This window comes from Toxorhynchites rutilus, chromosome 2 (assembly GCF_029784135.1).
Source record: "Toxorhynchites rutilus septentrionalis strain SRP chromosome 2, ASM2978413v1, whole genome shotgun sequence".
Lineage (NCBI taxonomy): Eukaryota > Metazoa > Arthropoda > Insecta > Diptera > Culicidae > Toxorhynchites > Toxorhynchites rutilus.
The window spans coordinates 139,287,329-139,311,546 of record NC_073745.1 but is presented as its reverse complement, the minus strand read 5'-3'; the positions used below and the strand labels follow the sequence as shown (position 1 = coordinate 139,311,546).

The following is a 24,218-nucleotide window of genomic DNA, read 5'->3' as shown; positions in this document are numbered from 1 at the left end:
GAGTGCCGCAAGCGATTGACGCAAACATTTCATCAATCCATCATGAAATGACTGAGCAATAAGCGTTTGAAATTGGACAATTTTCACGATGTGATGTGTTTCTATTTTCAATTTGTACCCCAATATGTTCCCGAAAGACGTAATCCTACGTCAAAAGTATGGGAAGCAAACTTGGTTGGAGATGCCTGGTGAAGGGTGCACGTCGTGGGTAAGGTACTCATGGTATAAAGACATAAAACTTGACTGAGGAATCAGTTGGAGTAGATTTTCGAAGTTATCAATCACCAATGGATTCATGATCTTGCAACGGTTGAGAAATCTGTAGGATAATTCTGTGAACCGAAGAGTAAGCGGGGGTACTCCTGCCAAAACTTCGAGACTCATCGTATGTGTCGAATGCAAACACCCCATTGCTATACGCAAGCAACGATATTGTATTCTCTCCAGCTTGAGAATATGAATCCTGGCAGCTGATCGGAAGCAAAAACTGCCATATTCTAACACTGATAATATCGTTGTTTTGTATAACTGAATGAGGTCTCCTGGATGGGCACCCCACCATGTTCCGGTTATTGTTTGGAGAAAATTGATTCTTTGCTGGCATTTCTGTTTCAAATACGCAATGTGTATTCCCCAGGTACATTTAGAGTCAAAATATACTCCAAGGTATTTGAAAAACATCGAGTGCTTGATCGTTTTGCCGGATAGGTGAAGCTGGAATTGGGCGGGTTCGTGCTTCCTAGAAAAAACGACCATTTCGGTTTTCTCCGTAGAGAATTCGATACCCAGCTTGAGAGCCCACGTGAACAGATTGTTCAGGGTATCTTGCAAGGATTTTTGCAGAACGGCGGGATTAGTACCCGTGATGGAAATAACTCCATCGTCTGCAAGTTGTCTCAGCGTGCAGTCTCTAGTTAGACAATCATCTATATCATTGACGTAAAAACTGTACAAGAGGGGGTAGATATCATTTTGATTGTACGATATGTGCATACGCCGAAAGATGCCCGGCGTTGCACATTTAATAAGTACAAAGCCTTCAGAAAAAAAATTAAGAATCAACTATAAGATAGTGAGAAAAAATTGAGAAAGTTTGTAAAAAAAACGCAAAAACACAACACCAAAGGTTCTTTTCAGAACCCCTACATGTTCATAAAGAGTAAACAGTAAACTAATCTATTTTTCAGGTAGTTATGTAGGTATTCGCTTAGGAGAAGAAAATAAAACAATATATTTAAAATATATATTTAGCAAAAGCTGTCCCCTTTGTATAGTCCTACGTCACTCCGGTTATGTCCCCGACATTACCCACCCGTCTTTTTTACTAGGGCTGTGTGGTATACGTTGCAAATCGTGAATATTGTCACCGGATTAAGGGCATTGTAGTGATGTAGAACGTTGAACTTTTGACTAGTCTGAAATCGATCCACCGCCGCAACAATAAGAAATTGCTCACCGTGCAATTTTTCGAAATGACTGGTATACTCATCGGCAGAGCGGAAATACTCTCGGCATACAAAGCAGCAGCGCAAAGAGGGGTCCAAATTGTGTTTCAGCATACGTTCCACCGTAGCCACATAACGAATTTCTGATAGAATTCGATTCGCCACTACCATCTCTTTAATTTCCTTCAAAACTTTGTCGTTTTGTAAAATTGCATCCAGCATACGCAGGAATTTGTTTTACTTTTTGGAAGTCAACTCTGAAAAATCAACAAATATAATCATTCTTTAGCGGAATAAATATATCAAACCGACCTACCAGCGTGATTGTTCTGTTCGTGCTGCTCCAGTAGGTTTCGCAACCGCTCCATATTGAATTTAAAATGATTTGATCGATTACCATTGGCATGCTGTTGGATTGGCTCATTACGTGTTATCAAATCGTGGTTCATCAGCACCCAGCCCAACTCGTCCATTTTGACACGAGTGTTGCGGCGCAGTTTTATCTCTTCGAAAAGTTTCTCGCGTAGTTTCCGTTTGATGATGCCTCCGTCCTTGATTAGATTGTGTCGATAAATTCGTACCACGTACGATTCTATTTCATGCTTTTGCCCTAGTGATAAAACAAAAAAAAATTAACACTCTTTTAAATGCTCAATAAAACCACATACGATTAAAACGCTGCTTGCTTGGAAAGAAAAGCATTGATTGCGCGGCTAGAAGGTAAAATATACTCAAAACATCCTTCTGCACTGCTTTTAATTCGACCGCTGATTGTAGATATCTGAAAACGTAGAAGCAATTATGAGAAATTGTTATACGAAAAAATCCACAAAATTACCTGCCTACAGTAAGGCGTGAGCAGCTATTTTGCCAACGAATGCATTTGACACCAAAAGATATGATTTGTTTTGTAAACAAAATTGTTTTTTCACGAGCAATGGCCGAACAGCAATTTTGACATTGCGGTCCACCTATAGTATAACGCTTTGAAATGGATGGTGCTCATTGTAACTAGCGTGGGCATTGCTGATTGCATACGTGCTGGCGGATAAGTTGGGAGCGATGAACGAGTGTTTTTTTTGTTATTTTCGTTCCAATAAGAATCTTTCGATGGGTAGATTGAAGAATGATGCTTCAATGAGCTGAATAGAACTTATGCTAGATGGAATATAAATAAAATTAAAATTTGGAACATTTATGTTGGTTGCTTCGTGAAATTTCATATCAATGACCGATCATGTATTTTGAAACTTTTAGCAGAACTGTAAGTGTAAAATTGTATATGGTAGCTATTGTGTTAAAATGACTTGAAATCATGTATTTTGAAACTTTTAGCAGAACTATAAGCGTAAAATTGTATATGGTAGCTATTGTGTTAAAATGACTTGAAATATGAAACGATTTTTTTTTCTCCCAAGGAAAGTTCATGCGACGAGCAAAATTGGTATTCAAAAAAGTGATTCCACATATGCTCTATATATCGTATTGGGTGCTGTTAGCTCTATTGAAATTCGCCTTGAGGCATGTAGCATCGTGTTCCGTTGGGTTTAAAGCGAAAAGGAAATGGGTTGAATAAACACTTTACCTTTTCCATTTCAAATATATTTTCTCTATACTAAAGTAACACTTTTTTTCTGGTGAGAAAACTTGTGTTCGATGATGATTGATGAGCTTTTTTTCTTTATTTCATCCATACATTACACAGGAGCCATCTCGTCCAGGAATACAGAGGGCGGCATTGGTACGTGATACGCACTATCTAACGACTAATCACCATCCTTCTATCATTATCACTCGGTTATGGACACTGGTGGAGTGAACAAACAGTACCTAACAACCAGACAAAACGGACCCAAATCATTATCGAAGAGTTTTACAATTTATCCAAAATCAGCATGCACCAGATAGCCTAACGGAATCCTACGTCAACTATGCGGTCGTGTCTTGGATACAACCCTCCTGTGACTTTTTTTTTAACATTGCATTTCAATGCTTTCTTGCCAGTTAGCCTCTCATCACAGTCGCAAATTGCCCTCTCGAAAAAAGTGATGTTTGCACGAGAACCATTCAAGGGATGGTGGTAGAAAAATACAGCGCAATGCCGCTAGTTAGGAGTTGTGTGGCTCTACCAGCAATGATTGCATTCACGGAATGATGAACGGTGTCTAATATTTCGAAAAAAAATCACCATTCAAAAGTTGCGAAGCAATGATTTTGGAAATGTTATCCTTCTGATGCAACAAACATGAAAGAACACCCTTTGGATCTCCGAAACTTTTACCCATAATCACCACTTTCGAAACATCTGCAGCGAACGATGCCGATTCCTTTTATCTCACATTTGAATTTGGGTGCATTGCGAAGTGGCGCGCCGGCATACTGCAAACAGAAAGCACACAAAAGCTGGAAATAATGTTTATCTGCATTTTTTCTCACCCATAACCAACTTCGCTTTCCACCACAGCACGAATCTGCCCCAAAGCGCTGAGCGATGATTGGTTAAAGCTAACAAGCCGAAGGCATTGTTTGCATTTGCTGTGTGCTTTCCAGTCCGCTGAAGGAAGACAAAAGGGGAACCTCCTTTGGAATCACCTGGGATTGCCTTCCCCATCAGCCTGCACGCGGCATTGCAGTCATTGAAGAGGTCCAGGATCAGTAGAACATGAGAAAAAACAGGAGTTGTTTATGCCAACACGCCACTGACTGTCGACAGTCGAATTCGCGGTGTGCTTTTCTATTAATGGCACTGTTTCTTTGTTCCCCCAGCTCAGCCTGCCAGCCAATCACTTTTGCATGTCCTCTTTTCTCTTAGATTGCACGGGATAATCTAGGAATCTGTCAAAGTGAATGGCACCATGATTTTGCAGCTAATTGAAAAGCTCATTATGCCATTTGAAAATAGTTGATTAACCCCATGTAAATGCTTACAGTTGCTATTCCACCTCTAGTCAGATGACATCCCGCTAGAATTTACCATGCGTCAGCTTACGTACTGTGAAATCTAATTAGGAAACAATTTGGAGCAATTGATTCCGCCAGTGGAATCGCGCATCCTGGAATATCAAATAGCGTGTGACAACGCGCCCACCCGTTTACCATATTACGACTTTCGTATCGATTCTCGCTCGCATCGTTCTCGCACTTCGATTCTCACCTACTTACGCCCTCTAGTGAGGGAAAACGTGGAATACATTTTAATATTTCGAAAATGAGACTGCGAAAGCGGATCTGATTATACCGAAGGGGGGGATTATATTGGCAGAAAATTGATACTTTGAGGCGGTACGGCTTTCTGGGCTTATCGCATCCATGGAAGGCATCATCTCGTCGGGATTGGTTTTATATTAAATTTCTCGATGTGACGCGCGAGGCGATCTCAAAAGCGCATGTGATTCTTTGGCTTTGTGTGACGATGTGGTTTTACCTTACCAGGGGCTTGGATTTAAGGATTGAGGAATTTTAATCAAATCGTACAGCACATTTACGATTATAATGATAATTGCTTTTACATGAATGTCAGCTACCGTCAAGCTCGAGCTCGATCGATCATACATCTGTTTCTTATGATGGCATTCGAACGAAAGCTCTGATGAATTGAAGTTTTACAACTATTCAGGAGGCTTAATGGGGTATTTAAGTCTAGAAAATTAAAAAAATGCGATTTTTTCTTCTTCATATTTCTACAGTTTAAAAATTATAGAATGTTTAACTAGTTGGCGTACACGATACCTCAAGTTCTACAGAAAAACAGGAAGTGGTTTATATCTATGGTATAACCGCAAGGGTGACGTAGGACTATCGTTGATTTAGAGATCATTTGTTTGAAGTTGAATCTGAATTCATTCTGAATGAATGAATATTTGGGGGACTTCGAAAACGAGAGCGTTACGTTGGAGGCACAAGGTTTTATGCATCCAATATTGGATACGGAAATATCCTACTGATGGGGAAGAATAATCTTCAGAAGCTATTCTGTTAATTGCGATTGATTGAAAAATCACAAAATCAAATGTATTTGGTCACAGTGTTACATGGATAGAAAGCATTCAAATAAACTCTTTCACATGAATGTATTTTTAAATTCCCAGAGGAACTGGCAGATTATTTTCGGGATCTTTCTCGATGCTGAATGGCATCCAAACGGAAAGAATTCCGTGCGTGTATATGTGTGTGTAGCGGCTGCTTCGATGGTCACCTTCTCTTCTCCTGAAGGATCGGCTTCTCTGTGCTCCCTCACAGGTTCAAACAAACTGCCTGCGTTTCAGGGCAGATTTCGATCCTTCGCCGTCCAGCACCCTCAGCAACGATGTTGTCTTGTCGATGTCCTCACGAAAAATGAATGCGTCTCACCACCAGAATATCGCTTAAGTATGGTTTTTGTGCGTGATTGAATCGAGAGAAGGTGTGGTTTACGATGGCAATTTGGAAGGCAAACTAGAGGGGAATGAACTCTCTGAGCTCAGAACTTTCGGCGACTGAGCAATAATCGATTGCGGGCGCATACAATATTGGATACGGAAATATCCTACTGATGGGGAAGAATAATCTTCAGAAGCTATTCTGTTAATTGCGATTGATTGAAAAATCACAAAATCAAATGTATTTGGTCACAGTGTTACATGGATAGAAAATATTAAGAGAAACTCTTTCACATGAATGTATTTTTAAATTCCCAGAGGAACTGGGAATGTGTATATATATATGTGTGTGTGTGTGTGTGTGTGTGTAGCGGTGGCTTCGAGATCTTGCCGGGGAACCGTTCTGGCCTAAAGTGCACAAACAGGCTCTTGGTGACACCGTTCATTCGCACTTTCATGATAAACGAAGAGCTTCACCACAACAGCGGCAACATGCTCCAATCGCTGTTCAATTGGAACTGAGTAGATTTCCGAGCGGCGCTCGCTTATATACCGATTGGTGATTTCAATAGCCTGTTTTGAAAGCAATTTTAAGACTATTGAAACAAGTTTTTGGATCAGAAAGTAACAAGTATAGAACGCGTAGACATTTTATCTTTCGAATGAAGTGTTTATCATACCATTTCGTTCAGTTGTTTAGGAGCTATTAACGCTCAAAATCTCGGTCTCCGGTGTAACGCTTTCGTTTTCGAAACTTTGATTTTACACCCCGGTATAGAAATGAAAGACGTAGTCCTACGTCAAAAACCTCCACATGCCAAATTTGGCTCGATTTGCTTGATTAGTTCTCGAAATATGCAGAAATTTGTGCTTTATTTGTATGGCAGTCTCCCCTTAAAGAGAGGGGAAGAGTGTCGAACCACTATAGAAACGTTGATCGAACCCTAAGACCATACCAAACCGATATAGTGGTTCTTAGATTTCCATGAAAAGTGGAACTTTCGTTCTTTATCGCAAAACATTAGACCCGTATTTTTAATTTTTTTTATTAGGGTACCCATTTTCATTTTAGGGTGGTCCGAAAAATAAAAAAAAATCAAAAATTCATAACTTTTGAACCGCTGAACCAATTTTAGATGATTTAGATGATCGGCATATCGAATTAAAACCAATGAGCTAGCCTTTCTTTAAAAAATATTGAACTTGCAAAAGAAATAGATTTAATTTTCGTAAATATTGATTGTATTCGTTTTTGATTGTTTTCATGGCTTTGGACTAGAGGGCGCTATATTTTTTATATTTTTTCTTGAAAGCTGAGGATTCTTACATAACATATTTTGATATCGAAGATGCCCTTTTTTCGTTTTTGAGTTATTATTTTTCAAAGTTAATCGATGGTTCGAAAAAACAATTTTTCCCCATTTTTGCCACTACAAAAAATAATAACTTTTGAACTACTAGACCGATTCAGATGATCGAAACATCAAATTGAAGCTTATAAGTTAGTTTTCTTAAGCAAAATATACTTTTGTGGAAAATTTGGATTTTCGTTTTTGTAATTATTTATTGAGTTAGTTTTTCTTAGTTTTCTCGGTTAAAGATAGAGGGCGCTATATTTTTTATATTTTTTTCTGGAAAGGTAACGAAGTACTTCAGAATCATTTACTATTGTTTTGGCATCAAAAAAAATTGATAATTGGGAAATTTGGCATCAGTTCATAAAATCCAGAAGGTCAGGGCATGGTTTCATGAATAGGGGCTTCAGATTCTGGACGGGTCAGCTTGTTTACCAGATCAAAACACTATCAAGAACTTATGAGGAGTGATCGTACGAATAGTAGATGCAGCTTACCAGCAGTATGAGTGATTCGAAAAGCTTAAACGAGCAGTATCCTTTGCGTAGAACGAGATACACACTACATCATGGCGCAGCTGGGTCGAAACCACCCCGAATGGGATATTTGATTCATTTCATTCATTCATACGTTAATTTTGTATAGGAATGGGAGTTTTTCCATCTGGTTCTATACTTATGAAACACTGGAATTTTAGTTTTTCAATGTTTCGCGCCTGAACACAACAATAAAGCTCCAATGGCCAGGCTTATAAATGAACATAAACGTAAACACGAATAACGAAATCAAACGAACAACTTACAGATGCCTCCTTAGGAAAAAATAGTGCAGCGAGTTAAATAGTTTTTTTTATTATGATATAAATACATTATAGTATGGAGTTAATCAGATTGGCTTCTGACATAAATTATTTATTATTCAATGGCTAAAAAATTTTTGTCATTTAGCGGTGTTAATACTTATTATTAAAGAAATTTGTTTTGAATATGTACAGTTAGGAGTTTATCAAGTGCTTTGAAATTAAAGTTTAATAATATTCAAAAAATGGATTTAATCGACTTGGCAAGTGAAGCATCCATATGTGAAATGGAACAATGAGGAGACTCACGCTTCATGTTGTTCGATGTTCAGCTACAACAATTGAATGGAAAATAAAAGTAAATACAACAGCTGACATGGCAGTCATGAAAGGCACGATCTCGAGACGTTAAACACTTAATTCAATCGCAAACATGTCACTCCCACATCACATCATCTTAGCTTCCACCCACGATGCATGGCACGAGACGAAAAAAAAAGATGAGGTTGGAAGAAAAAATGGAAGAGGTAGAAATATCACCGGAATGGCATTTATTACGTTTTTCAGAACCGGAGTTTGCTCACATCGATGTAGTCATACCAAGAATAACTAATGATAAACAGATTTTTCGCATACAAAATTTGGACTTGGTTTATATTGCATACCACTCTCTAGAAAATTTCCAACCACATCGACCAAAGGTGGGAAATATTGAGCAAAAGTGTGGATAAATCATACCGAGGTAAAAATGGGGTGTCGGTGAAGTGCTCTGTCACGATGGAACGACTTCATAAAAAATTCAATCGCAAATTGAGCGAAGGGTTTTTCATATTTGCCGAGTGTGATTTCCGTGATTGGAAAATATACTGTGTGAAACAAAATATTTGTTGATACGTGGCAATAGTCCAAATTGGAACGCTTCATCCAATTGTTGAATTCGCATTTGTCGCTCTGCTAATTTTGCTCTTGGAAGGCAGATAGTTGATTGATTCACCTCGGTTCACCGCTGGCGATTTCGCCATCATCGGTGCAGCTCCTCCTTGACATGTTTGACGCGGAATATTCGTTTTTATCAACGTTTCTTTTTCGGTGTAAAACTCCCTTCCAAAGTTTTCATAGAAGTTTTTCATTTTTTTTGTGGTGGGCTTCAATATTAACAAAGTTTTATTTTTCATGGGCGAAACATCACAGAACGGGTATGAATTCTTCACAGGGAAAAGCAAGACAGAACGATGATTCATGAAAGTGGGTTTGAGGTAAACGAAAAGGTTCTTATTGCTGTTTTATTCACATCAGATACCCCGAAAATGGCAAAATTGGAATAGATTGTTATGCTTGCTTGTACGGCAGGTCGGAAATTCCGCTCCCTTTTTGCAATCATGTCGCCTTACATTCGTAATCTCTGATTTATGGCTGTCCAAATATCCTCCTCTAGGCTAAAGCCAATTGGGAAATGAAACGTGTGAGAATACCTCAAGCTCCCGCAAAAGTACTACACGGATCAGACGGTTATTTTCTGCCTCCGTTGTCGATATTTGATCCCACTTCTAGTCACTAGTGCCGTTTCCATGGTTCTCATCCAGCATTATCTCTTGGAAAGCGAGGGCATATGCATGCATACATTGGGTAGGGATTCGGAAATCAACAAATCAATTGCCTTCAGATAGGTGCCCTGGAATCAACACGATGCTATCACAGGGCCAAGTCGACCGATGGGAGCTCAGCAGTGGATATGATGGCTGCATGGATTCAGCTGCTGCCCTTTTTGCCGGATGCGAGGAATGCTATTGAAGTGTGGGTATGTGTATGTGTGTAGACAAGAAATCCAACAGGGACAGATTTCAATGAACATTTTAGCATGCATCTTGTGTGAATCCATCGATGGGGTACAATCTGTTGTGCACAGTTGCCTTGCTTTTGCTTTTTCACAAACGTTGGAGACGATTCATGACTTCCGAAGGGATGTATTTGTAGATCACTTCCAAATATATTTAGGGGAGAGGGGGGCACATTCGGACAGTTTTGACGTAGAACTACGTCTTTCAGGAAGGGTGCCAAATCAGAAAACGTGTCACGTTTTTGTGAAATAAAGTTAACGTTAATAACTATTTTCACAGCGAACAAATTCTGATACTTTGCACACCAATGGAATCGGAAATTCTCTAAGATTCGTTTGATATACTATACAGTACAATCCACTTATGCCTTAACAGTTTAAATTAATGGAAACTGGAAGTATTCTCATTTTCCCATACATTTGTACTGCCGATTTGTGTACATTCCCGAACAGAGCTGTCAATAACGAGCAACTGATACATTCGTTTCTGCCCGTTTTCAATATATTTGGTTTAAATAAGCTATCCGCGATTTGAAGCCATACTTAGAGGCGAATGAACTGCAAAGTTTAAAGCCTCTCAATAACAAAGAAGAAGAAGAATGAAGCCACACCACTTCTCATTTGGTGGTCAACGAAGCAACATGGTTGCCGCAGAGCATCGAGCGGGAGAGGATCGTTTTCTTGTCGGGTGAAGGAGGAGTATGGAATAGAGTCTCTTTCCACAAGGACCCTTCTCAGGGCTAGAGGCGGAAACCAAAAATAGAATAGAATGAAAATACAGATGCGAGTGAGCTAGCATAACACAACGAATGGATATCATTCATGCCTAATGCTGATTTCACACAAACACACACACAGCTCGATACAAGGAGAGGAAGCCCTCTGTATCGAGGTGCGCTACGACAAAGAAGAGCAGCATACGAGAATTTTTTGTGCTAGTGCGGATATGGAAAAATATCCAGAATTTGGAATATAGATATACATTGCATTTATTTAGATAAACGTATATTTCATGAAAGAGTATGCTTTTAAATTCTAGCAGAGTAACCTTACTGTTGCATGTTGTGGGGTTCGATCACATTTCAAGCGGAATATAGGAGCAAAAGTGTTCATAGATTGTGATCGATATCTGAGTGGAAAGGAGAAAGTCTGATGAGAGTTGAACCAAATAAACGAGAAGTGCTGATAGCTTTCGACTCTACTCGACTCTTTCGAGTTTACTGAAGTAATAAAAAATTAAATAGCTAAAAAGATATTACAAAAATTTCGATGCATTCTAAAATAATATCCGAAGTGATAAACAAGTGTATTGAATAATATAATTCCGTAGTTCTACGTCGAAAACTGCGGTCGTGTCCTAGATACAACCCATTACAATTTTTGAGCTCCGTAGTCTGTGTTGGAAGACGATTGGAACACTCATCGGAAACGCAGGAAAAAAAACATCCCGTAGTTTTCCCGTCGAAACATGCCTTAACCAGATTGATTTTGGAACATTTTCACAAACAATTGTTTCGTGCAGAACCTCAACTGCTGTTTGTATCGGTATGTCTAAAATATTGTGGTTCATCAATGTCAACTAAGTTACCCAGGTAAACCCACTTCAGTTGAACAGTTCAGTGGAGGACCTCCTCCAAATTTAAGAGTGCTTCATTCGATAGGAATAACGACATTTCTAAAATCTAGTGATCGCATGTACTTACATTGACGGCCCCAACTATTGCAGAATGTTCCGTATGATAATTACCTTCTATTTTTTTAATAGAATTGAGAACTCTAGATAATGTTCTGTGCGAAAAATCTGAACAACAATGAATGAATAATGCGTACATGAAAGTTTGTACATTTATTTCAGTAATTATTCACCATCTCTTGTGTCGGTGCTGGAATCACGACCTATTTCTAAACTTTTTCTACTCTGCCCTTTACACACAATAGGGGAAAGGGGGGCAGTTTCGGACAACTCTTGTAAAAATTAAGTGGTACAATTTTCAACCAAATTAAAAATATAAGTAAGTTGACAGCCCTTCCACCAACAGTTATCATATGATTTGACATCTCCTGGTCTTTTATTACTTACGAAAACAACACAGTGCCCTTTTTCAGACACGTTTCGTAATTCTCGAGCATGAAGTTGTAAGTATTTCCCTTATTCCTGTGTGAACGATTTATAAATTTAAGTACATTAAGAAAAAAATAAAAGACGTGCATACAACGGGGGAATAAAGGTCTATTTATTAGATAAAATTATGATTTGTCTTCGGATGGTGGTGGGGCACATTCGGACACTGTTTAATACCTCATAAAATTTGTGTCTGATTGTCGTTTACTAACAAACATCAATTTAGGCTAATTCTCAGACCTAATGATGGTTTGAAACTACAAAAAGAAAACCGATAGAACCAGCATCAAGGAAGATGAGATGGAAAGAGCTATCGGACTAGTTTCGAATAGAACGTGTTCCAACTGGGTCCATTGTCTTTGCTAATTTCACAACTAACGGTTGCATAACGGGAAAACTGTTCCTCAATGTTCTGGAACATTTGAAAAAGGTAGCAAAAAGCAACGTAAACGAATCAATTTAAAAAAAAATAAAATCAATCAAAAAGTCATTTTGATCGGTTTTTTCATGTATCTTCTTCACCTTATGACACAAATCGCTTACAACCGCTGAATGTTTCAGTTATGGGCCCTCTCAAGCTCTCAGTTTCCCAGAACGATTGGCTACTCAACCATCCTGGAAAAACTATTTCTATACACGACCTTTCTGGTATAGTTGCATCGGGTTGTAATGCTTCTTTCAATCTGAGTAATATCCAAGCTGGATTCAAAATGACAGGTTGCTATCCATTTTCAAGAAAGGTTTTTTCGGACAAGTATTTTGAATGATCAAATGATTTCACCTACTGGAGTAGAGGTAGCAACTGACTCATCGGGTAATACAACAATGCTGCAAAACATTGCGCCTACAGCACAGATAGATTTTACATTGGCATCTCTGTCCCCGGAAAACGTTGAAGCTTTTCTAAAAACTTCATCGCGTAAAACTACCACTCGAAAACGGAAGAAACAAAATCACGAATTTTTACTTACTCTCATAGCAAGCAGTTTCCTTTCAGACAAATACTGATAAACAGAAAAACGCAGAATAAGCTGGAAATAAGAGGAAACGGAAGTAATTGTTGATAAACATAAAATTTTTATTTTTTTTTTCGTTGTCCGAAAGTGCCCCACACATGGGGTACATTCGGACAAAAAGGCAATTTTCAAAAATTCGAATGAACCATTCATAATCGCATCAAGGCACACCTGTAACACGCTCATATGATACATTGATGTCCAAATGACAACCAGGATAAATTCAGGGTTTTCTTTCAAGTTCACAAAATATATCAAAAATCAAAGACAAAAAAATTGTAATGGGTTGTATCTAGGACACGACCGCAGTTTTCGACGTAGAACTACGGAATTATATTATTCAATTCACTTGTTTATCACTTCGGATATTATTTTAGAATCCATCGAAATTTTTGCAATATATTTTTAGCTATTTAATTTTTTATTATTTCAGTAAACTCGAAAGAGTCGAGTAGAGTCGAAAGCTATCAGCACTTCTCGTTTATTTAGTTCAACTCTCATCAGGCTTTCTCCTTTCCACTCAGATATCGATCACAAACTATGAACCCTTTTGCTCCTATATTCCGCTTGAAATGTGATCGAACCCCACAACATGCAACAGTAAGGTTACTCTGCTAGAATTTAAAAGCATACTCTTTCATGAAATATACGTTTATCTAAATAAATGCAATGTATATCTATATTCCATGTTCTGGATATTTTTCCATATCCGCACTAGCACAAAAAATTCTCGTATGCTGCTCTTCTTTGTCGTAGCGCACCTCGATACAGAGGGCTTCCTCTCCTTGTATCGAGCTGTGTGTGTGTTTGTGTGAAATCAGCATTAGGCATGAATGATATCCATTCGTTGTGTTATGCTAGCTCACTCGCATCTGTATTTTCATTCTATTCTATTTTTGGTTTCCGCCTCTAGCCCTGAGAAGGGTCCTTGTGGAAAGAGACCAGTGCTGATAAATGTCAAATTCAAACACTCAATATCAACGACAATGACATAAAGGAGCTTAAAAGCCACATGATAATCGTTTATAAATTTCCTGTGATTTGAGAGATCTGAAAAAAAAACAACAGAATTATATTGGTTTCGAGTATCTGAACACGATAAAATTCCTACCCAATTCTGGAAACTCTTCTCCCAAATTTTTGAAGAAAATTTTTTGAGATTCGAAATTGTTAATCATTTTGTATATTCCAGCACATCGAGTTTGACTCCAGATTGGTGGATATTTTGCGGTGTGAAATTCGAAATACGTTTTGTACTTTATGTTTCTGCAGCGTTTGGCGATCTCAGTAATTTCTTTCACATTCTTATCCATTTTGTTCACAACATCGAATATTGCGAGTTGCAGTGTATGAGCCGCACACCTGACAATATTTATCTGGTTTTGAAGTTCCTCCGATAGCTCATAGGTTAGTTTTTGCTCGATTGCATACTCTCCATCTTCGTCGTAATCTCCGGTTATCAGCATTTTCTGTAGCTCTTTTTTGAGTTCCTTAACAGCTGACACCATATTCGCCCCGTTGTCCACAGTTATTGCAAATATTTGGTCAAGGGTTACACCATAGCTTCTAATTACTTCCAGAATTTTTTCCTTGAGCATTTTGGCTGTTTGGCGCTGATTCACCTCCAACATGCCTGTTCATCACGAAATAAGAGACGATGGGAATAAATTGGAATAATATACCTTATTTTCATGTACCAAGCGTACGGACGAGTGCCATGCATTTCAAACTGTGCATTTATACCTAATACTTTCCGGTTAAACCTCGACGCCGAATCAACCTTAAGACAAACCAACTGTCCTTGCATTTCTTCGGTCAGGAAGAATCGAATTTTTTCAGCAACGTTTTTCAGATGATCCCTAATATTTGTTCGATTTAATTTAACACCCAACACTGTTCCAATAGGGTCAAATAACTGTCTGAAACCTTCCCATTCAAAGCAGTTAAATGGTAGGTTATGGGAACTAACAAGTTTTACTGCCGAGTCAACATACAGTAATTTGTCGATAGGAAATGACCGCTTTGATACCTGTCGAGGCTTACTGGCGGAACTTCCGTTATCCGAGAATAAGTTTTGTGACTTTGCCACTTCAAAATGTTGGGTACGAAAATGTCTTATAAAGTTTCCAATATCGTATGATGTTTGGGTGTATGTACATCTACTGTCTGTATCGATCCGGCAAGAGGCCGCATTGCCGTTCCTGATTATGAATTTGGAAACAATAGATGTCATCGAAGGTTTTTCTGTCTTGCGCTTCCTGGATTTTCCGCTTGATGGTGTAGGTGAATCCATTTTTTTCACTCCGATTCTATGACCTTCGAGGAGATCTTAGTCAATGACAAACGAATGACAAAATTAGCAAGCAAAATTGACAAAATCGAAAATGACTTTCAAGACACTTTTTTGTCAGAGCTTATCGTTTTACAAGAATGAACTTACAAACAACCGTAATGAATGACATAAGCATACAAGGGTCAGTGCCAGTCTAGCGAAAGAATAATTTGTTTTCGAAATGTCACATGTAAGGCTATCAAAAGTCGCTGTGAAATATTAAGGTATGCAACTGATTGAAATATTTCAATGTTTTAGGGTCGGCTTATACTGTCGAAATATAGCAGCACTGAAAGAGACTCTATTCCATACTCCTCCTTCACCCGACAAGAAAACAATCCTCTCCCGCTCGATGCTCTGCGGCAACCATGTTGCTTCGTTGACCACCAAATGAGAAGTGGTGTGGCTTCATTCTTCTTCTTCTTTGTTATTGAGAGGCTTTAAACTTTGCAGTTCATTCGCCTCTAAGTATGGCTTCAAATCGCGGATAGCTTATTTAAACCAAATATATTGAAAACGGGCAGAAACGAATGTATCAGTTGCTCGTTATTGACAGCTCTGTTCGGGAATGTACACAAATCGGCAGTACAAATGTATGGGAAAATGAGAATACTTCCAGTTTCCATTAATTTAAACTGTTAAGGCATAAGTGGATTGTACTGTATAGTATATCAAACGAATCTTAGAGAATTTCCGATTCCATTGGTGTGCAAAGTATCAGAATTTGTTCGCTGTGAAAATAGTTATTAACGTTAACTTTATTTCACAAAAACGTGACCCGTTTTCTGATTTGGCACCCTTCCTGAAAGACGTAGTTCTACGTCAAAAAACGTACGAAATTCGAAATTCTCTACACTAGAATACCCCCTTAAATCTAAACTTGTAATAAAGAAATCTGAAAATGTTGCGGGAGACTTCGCTGAAATGAACACCGGTTTGGAATATATTTTCGAGAATGAAACAGATAATTTAACATAAACATTATAAACATAAATGTCTTAAAGATGAGAAATTATTGGTAAGCAAAAAATCGTACTTTTGTATTAACGTCATCGCAGTGCTATTTTTGTTATGAATTTAATTTCTTGTTATGAAATTAGTTTTCAGTTCAATATAATGGGGGTGAAGTCTCCATCTAATGAGGATAAGGCATCGAGTCGATCGTCGACCCACCGCAAGCAGCACAGAAGACGATCCTTTAGTTAGGTCTATTTCACTCTCTGAATTTTATGGCGACTGTTTGAAATTGAAATTGTAGCACCCGTGGGCGAGTGGTTAGCGTCTCACATTATCATGCCGGGTGTTCGGGTTCGATTCCCGTTCTGGCCGGGGGATTTTTCGTCAAAGAAATTTCCTTCGACTTGCACTGTAGTCACGCGTATTCTGGAGCTTGCCCCTCGGAATACATTGAAGGCGTGTTATTTCGCTTAAGTAATCTGTACTGTACTAAGTATTAATAAATGACGCTAGTTAATGCATACGTTGAGACGGCAAAAGTTCCATAGAGAACGTTAACGCCATCTTTTTTTTTCATCATGTACGGCCTATGTGATCCAAATGACTTGAAAATATTCGCGGCTTACACCGCAAAACCACCCAGCTTAGCTCACCTCTTCTTTCTAGATTTTCTCAGGATCGGCCACCGACCTCGGGAGAACTCTTTAACCCGTATTTTATCGAAACGAAAACCTAGATTCGCCTTTTCAATGCGCACTGGTTCTGGGACAGATAGATAGTGATTTGAAAGGAACTTAATGAGATGGATAAAGGGTGTGTCACATCAAATCGCATCACGGAAAAAACGCTGTAGAAATTTAGCTTTTAGGAAGTATATCTTCAGCTTTCGTTTATAATCAGATAAGAGTGTATAGATCATGTTGGCCATGCTTCACTGTCAATTTTTCGTAAATTTGGAAAAATGTCGTCGAACGAAAAAGAGCGTCATGAATTAATCCTGTGCACTCATTTCGAGAATCCGGAGTTGTCACATCGGGACATCGGTAAGATGCTGGGAATCGTCCAATCCACGGTCAGCAGAGTACTAAAACGATACTTCGAGAACCTAACCATCGACCGGAAGGTGAAGAACGGCAAAAATGGATGCTCCGTCAGTGAAAAAGATCACAAGCGCGTAGTTAAGCAGTTTAGACGTGATCCGAGAAGTTCGGTCCGGGATGTCGCCAATAAGCTGAATTTGTCAAGTTCATTCGTCCAGCGGACCAAGCAGCGGGAGGGCCTGCGTACATACAAGGTTCAGAAGGCTCCTAACCGCGACGAAAGGCAAAACATGGTGGGGAAGACGCGAGCCCGGAAGCTGTACACCGAAATGCTAACGAAGCCGCATTGCCTGGTAATGGACGACGAAACCTACGTCAAAGCGGACTTTCGTCAGCTGCCGGGCCTGTTGTTCTTCTCCGCAGAGGACAAATTCAGCGTTCCGGAGGAGATTCGCAAGCAGAAACTATCCAAGTTTGCCAAAAAGTACATGGTGTGGCAAGCGATCTGCTCTTGCGGAAAGCGGAGCGCCCCCTTCGTGATGACCGGCACGGTAAACGGGCAGGTTTACCTTAAGGAGTGCCTACAGAAGCGCTTACTACCACTATTGAAGCAGCACGAGGGCCCGACCGTCTTCTGGCCGGATCTCGCTTCGTGCCACTATTCAAAGGACCTGTTGGAGTGGTACGAAGCTAACGGGGTCACATTCATGCCAAAGGAAATGAACCCGCCCAACGCGCCGGAGCTTCGTCCAATAGAGAAATATGGGCGATTATGAAGCAGGCCCTCCGGAAGAACCCAAAAGTTGTCAAATCGGAGGCGGACTTCAAGAGAAAATGGATTTCTGTTCAAAAAAAAAAATACAACCTGACGTTGTACAGAACCTTATGGACGGGGTAAAGAGGAAGGTGCGAGCATACGGGCTTGGGCTCGAAGTATGAATAAAAAGAAAATGCCAAAAGTTGTTTAATAGTTTTTATTTTACTGTCTAAAATTTTCAAAAGGATCGGTCTGTTGGGCGAATTTCTACAGCGTTTTTTCCGAGATGCAATTTGATGTGACACACCCTTTATATAATTTTTTTATTTCAAGAAACGTGGGGTTAGTACCGTTGCGTCGCCGGATGTCACTCGTTGGGGCCCGTTAGTCAACTCGCTGACAAGAGAGAGAGAGGATGATGTAACGTACCTTGTACCTTTCATCAGTGCTGCTCACGGTGGAAACCGGATGTTCAGCTTCGACCAAAAGTAGTTGCGCGTCCTTTCAAATGGAAACACGGCGCGCCTTCAATCTCACCACACTCGATCATCCGTGCTTTCCACTTCTCACCACTTCCTTCTAGCTTTCTGTTACTCCTTCACTACTCTTTTTGATTTTTTTCGTTACACTTTTCTTAATCTTTTGTACTTCCCTTGTGCTTCTTGAATTAACCCTCTACAGCCCAAGCCCGCCTTTAGACGGGCTTCGCAGATTCTCTTTTAAAATTATTCAGACATTATTTTCAATGTTCACCCCCACTAGAAATGTGGAGGCGGTCTGGCGTAGTAGTTACATCCATACCTCTCACGCAGAGATCACGAGTTCAATTCTCACTCCCGACATTCTTCCAAAAATGGAAGTAAAAGTGACGAACCAGCCAAAAATGTGTTGAAAGTCACTATAATAGAGAAAAAACAAAAACAGGAAGTGGGTTATATCTATGGTATAACCGCAAGGGTGACGTAGGACTATCGTTGATTTAGAGATCATTTGTTTGAAGTTGAATCTAAATCCATTCTGAATGAATGAATAAATGAATATTTGGGAGACTTCGAAAACGAGAGCGTTACGTTGGAGGCACAAGGTTTTATGCATCCAATATAGGATACGAAAAACCTTGTTCTGAAGAATAATCTTCAGAAGCTAACCTGCTAACTGTACTTGATTGACAAATCACAAACCCAAATGTATTATATGGATATTTTATGGATAGAAAACATTCAATTAAACTCTTTCACATGAATATATTTTGAAAATTCCCAAAGGAACTGGCAGATTATTTTCCAGCAATGATTAGATCTTTCCGGAACTTTCTCGATGCTGAATGGCATCCTAACGGAAAGAGTTCTGCGCGTGTATGTGTCGATCCTTCGCCGTCCACCTCCTCCAGCACGTTAGGCAACGATGTTGTCTTGTCGATGTCCTCACGAAAAATGAATGTGTCTCACCACCAGAATATCGCTTAAGTATGCTTTTTGTGTGTGATTGAATCGAGAGAAGGTGTGGTTTACGATGGCAATTTGGAAAGCAAACTAGAGGGGAATGAACTCTCTAAGCTCGGAACTTTCGGCGACTGAGCAATAATCGATTGCGGGCGCATACAATATTGGATACGGAAATATCCTACTGATGGGGAAGAATAATCTTCTGAAACTATCCTGTTAATTGCGATTGATTGAAAAACCACAAAACCAAATGTATTTGGTCACAGTGCTACATGGATAGAAAACATTCAATTAAACTCTTTCACATGAATATATTTTGAAAATTCCCAAAGGAACTGGCAGATTATTTTCAGTAACGATTAGATATTTCCACATTTTCCTCGATACTGGAAGCCCACCAGTGGTTAATGCCAACTCGATAACCACCTGTTAATAGCCGCGCGTGTATGTGTGTGTAACGATTTCTTCCCAGGGAACCGTTTGTGGCATCACTCTCCTCCTGATAGATTCCCTTCTGGCCTAGGGTGCACAAACAGGCTCTTGGTGACACCGTTCATCCGCGCTTTCATGATAAATAAAGAGCTTCACCGCAACAGCGACAACATGCTCCAATCGCTGTTCAATTAGAACTGAGTGGATTTCCGAGCGCCGCTCGCTTATATACCGATTGGTGATTTCAATAGTCTGTTTTGAAAGCAATTTTAAGACTATTGAAACAAGTTTTTGGATCAAAAAGTAACAAGTATATAACGCGTAGACATTTTATCTTTCGAATGAAGTGTTTATCATACCATTTCGTTCAGTTGTTTAGGAGCTATTAACGCTCAAAATCTCGGTCTCCGGCGTAACGCTTTCGTTTTCGAAACTTTGATTTTACACCCCGGTATAGAAATGAAAGACGTAGTCCTACGTCAAAAAACCCACTAGAACGTCTTTAGAATATTTGCATCTATCACACATACACATTGTTTTTATGATGGCAACTTTCTGCTAGAAGTATTTTATGTTGAAAGTCGGAAATTCGAGATAAAAGTGAAGTGGGTTTTTTAGATAAATAAAAAACATCTGCGGTAGAGGGTTAAATCGCTTTTTCCTCTTTGATATTTTTCTTGCTTCCGTTTTGCTTTGCAGTCGCCGTCAAAGTCGCCGTCGTACGCTTCATCGTCTTACTCTCTCTCTCTCTCTCTCTCTCTCTCTTTCTCTCTCTCTCTTTCTCTCTCTCTCTCTATCTCTCTCTCACTCTCACTCTCTCTCTCTCACTCTCTCTCTCTCTCTGTTCCCTCTTTCTTACGTTCTAAACTTTCCGGATCTCTCGCTGTCACTCGATGCTCTCCGGTGGTTTACTCCTTAAACGTGTGGGTTAGTAGGTTAACACAATTATGGCAAAACAAATTTTAATTTAACTACAATGAACAGAACCAGATTTAACTAAACAAAATGGACTAAAAAATTAAAAGAACTAAAGAAAAAATTGTAAGGGGTTGTATCTAGGACACAACCGCATATTTTCGACGTAGAACTACGCAATTATATTATGCAATCCACTTGTTTATCACTTCAAATATTATTTTAGAATGCATAGAATTTTTTGTAATAGATTATGTTCTTCGTTACAAATAAATTTGATGAACGTACTTTTACGTTTGATATGATGCCTAGGATTACAAAAATATGTGAACAGAAGAATTGTTAAACGATCATTGTATTTTACATTTCCCTGTGAAACTATTGCACATCTCATGTTTACGTAGTTCTCGAACCGCGAAAGTTCATTCACCTCTATTATCTGTAATGACAATTTTCCCAGGCTTCTCAGTTTAAAAGTACGTTTTAGGGAAACATATTCCGGTTTGCATAACGACGAGCGAGTACAAAAGTACTCAACACCAAAAAATACCCCTGACTTGCATGTATTTGCAAAGCGAATTCCCACATGCACAATAATTTTGAAGTCCGTGTTAGGGAAACACAACTCAGTGGGAAAAAAAATATCCCCGACTTGCTTGTATATTTGCAGAGCGGATTTCGACAGGTACATCGATTTTGAAGTCTGTGTTGGGGAAACTGTAAATCAAAACTTGGCAGTTGGGGCGTTTAGATAACGCTTGACATTTTACAGTTATTCAATTGTTCATCTCACTAAAAATAATATTTTATTAATTCTGATAGACGGGCAGAAAAAATTCCTATCACTTGATGCAAACATCTTTCCGATCTGTTAAGAAATGTTCGAGTTATAAGCATTCGTAATACGGGAAGGGTTGGCACACAAATCGGCAGAACAAATGTATGGGAAAAAAGGAAGTTCTTCCAGTTTTCATGAATTTAAACCGTTTAGAGATTAGCGAATTGTAATGTATCAAACAAATCTTATGCAAATCATGAGAATTCGTTCACAGTGAAAATAGTTATTAACGTTAACTTTATTTCCTAAAAACGTGACCTGTTTTCTGATTTGGCACCCTTCCTGAAAGACGTAGTGCTACGTCATAAACAAAGAAAAGGCAATTTTAGGCTTTACAAATAATTTGAATAATTGTGGCGTAACAGACTGTATAATTTTTATAATAATGTTTATAATTGCTTTTTCTCGTTTTTGCTCAACATTTTTTATAGGGTAACTTTTTTAAATTTTAAGGTCGATTTTTCCCTATACATTCATTTTCACACTAACGTACTCGCACAAAATCATATATCGATGGCTTGAAGCGACTAAACATACATACACTTCTCTCCGTTTTATACTCTTCTCAACAAAAGCTCTTTCTGTTAATATTTCCGGTCTCGATAACTGACATGCGGGACCAAATCCCACATAAAATTCTAGAACAATTTTCTTGGTGAGCCGATGATAGCCTTATTTGATGATTCCCCACAGAATTGTGTAGCAAAATGCAATGATTGCAATGATTGCAATGCCGGAAACATCAGCGAGTGAATAATTTGATCGCGTCCACAGTTCAAGCCGGAACGATGACATGTGATGACGCAAAACAAGGAAGAACAAGCGATGTTCGTTGCCTCGAGTAAAGAAGTTTGCCTCAGTGTGATCCAATATTTATACTCCAGCAAATATTTCCCTTCGTTGCTCGTTATTGACGGCACGGGTAGTTAAGCTCCCAGACGAACTGATTAAATGTATGGGAAAATGGAAATGCTTCATCAATTTAAACAATTTTCATTCCAGGGAATTTTAATGTGTAGCATGTCAAACATATTTTAGGGAATTTCCGAACCGTTTGGTATGTAAATCGCTAAAATTCATTCGCGTTAAAAATAGTTATTAACGTTAACGTTCCCTGTTTTCTGATTTGGCACCCTCAGTGAAAGACGTACAAATATCCGAAGTGATAAACAGGCGAGTTGAATAAAATAATTCCGTAGTCCTACATCAAAAACGCGCTCGTGATCTGGGCACCAGTCCCATAACATTATCGAAAAATACGAAAAAGCACCTAAACGCCTAATATTCTGCAAACCTGTGTTATCTATGCTAGTTTGCGTATAGTTTTGAATTTATCGCAGAAAAGTAAGATTACCCTGTGAGATACTTTGATCAGCGTTAGTCTTATTGCAAATTCGTAGGAGAAATAGGATTTGTGCTTTTAAAACTCTGATTTTATTCATAGTTGAATGCGAAAAGCAATATAAATAATAATCAATTGCAGCAGATGTATATCTAATTCATTTCCATAGAATAACAGAACAACTTAGGCTATCCGTCCATAGTCACGGTCACATCTGTGCGACACTTTCGCGTTTAGAAAATAAATTAATTTCTACTTAGCGCGATGGGTACAGCGATAGCTTTTTTCTAGACACGCCGCCTTTCGAAGCGTTGCCTCGACGATGAGATAGCTTCAAAATTGATTTTCTCAAATTAACCCAAACGACAACCGATAGAACGAAACTGAGAGCGCTCAAGCAGCGAGAGCCTGAAGGATCATAGCTTCGAATTTGCATTCCCAAGGGTGTAATTAATCGGTTCATTTGAATAATTGTTGAGCGTAGCCACCTACAATATGAATGGGAATGATTGCCGGACAGAGAATCATCTGATTGGGACCCTTTGTTTGAATGTGCTTCAAATTTTCACCGAACAGGAATATTATTGAAGTCGTTGTGATTGTAAGTCTTTAAATCAGGCAAACGCCGAAAAAGTAAGGTTTAATATGGGATCAGCAAAGAAAAAAAAGAAACTCTATCACAGGCAAACTCTTCCAATTTTCGACAGCATTCCGGGGACGCTTCGAGGACACGTCTTCGTTGTCACGCAAAATGAAAGTTATTTTCTTCAGTCTGGTGGAAAATTACCTTTCGTTCGCAATATCCCAAGCTGTACGTGAGAAAGTACCCGGCGAAAGCTTGATTCGCAGGAGCAGGAGATGAGAGTATAATGTGAGAGAATTCGAATTTAAAACTGATTATGCTGAAAGGAGGATAAATCCGTAGAAAATTGTTTTTAAATTGGAGATTTACGCATGCGACACAAAATTAGATTTGCATTGCTCATTTGAAATTTCAGAGCAAATATTTGCGATTTGATTGGAACTCAATCTATTTGATGAATACATTGGGTTCGAAGAAGACAGATGTGTATGTATATCAGCATGAACTCGCTTGACGCCGGCTGCTGTATAACCGATGCTCTCCGTTTGCCGGTCGATAGGGTACCGGGTTTCCTAGCCCACGTTCCAATGTTCCACCCATTCTTCACGCTTCCACAAGAGTATTCCATGCCGTTCTTTCCGAGAA

General features: G+C 39.0%; 1 protein-coding gene across 1 annotated transcript; it reads right to left on the bottom strand.

The window, feature by feature from the left end:
* Window positions 1–1,510: 1,510 nt before the first annotated feature.
* LOC129771905 (uncharacterized) lies at window positions 1,511–2,416 on the bottom strand. The gene is made up of 4 exons (XM_055776030.1): window positions 2,284–2,416; window positions 2,114–2,226; window positions 1,762–2,055; window positions 1,511–1,702 (listed from the first exon to the last, which is right to left on the bottom strand). The coding sequence occupies exons 2-4, from the start codon at window positions 2,145–2,147 to the stop codon at window positions 1,683–1,685; spliced, it is 348 nt and encodes a 115-aa protein (XP_055632005.1). The 5' UTR covers window positions 2,148–2,226; window positions 2,284–2,416; the 3' UTR covers window positions 1,511–1,682.
* Window positions 2,417–24,218: the final 21,802 nt, after the last annotated feature.

Excerpts from the sequence above, each read along its gene's own strand:
- LOC129771905 (XM_055776030.1), bottom strand. The coding sequence starts at position 2,147 with ATGCTTTTCTTTCCAAGCAAGCAGCGTTTTAATC. Across the intron at positions 2,056-2,113 it reads AAGCAAGCAGCGTTTTAATC|GGCAAAAGCATGAAATAGAA; the intron begins GTATGTGGTTTT and ends TTTTATCACTAG. Across the intron at positions 1,703-1,761 it reads CGAACAGAACAATCACGCTG|AGTTGACTTCCAAAAAGTAA; the intron begins GTAGGTCGGTTT and ends TTGATTTTTCAG.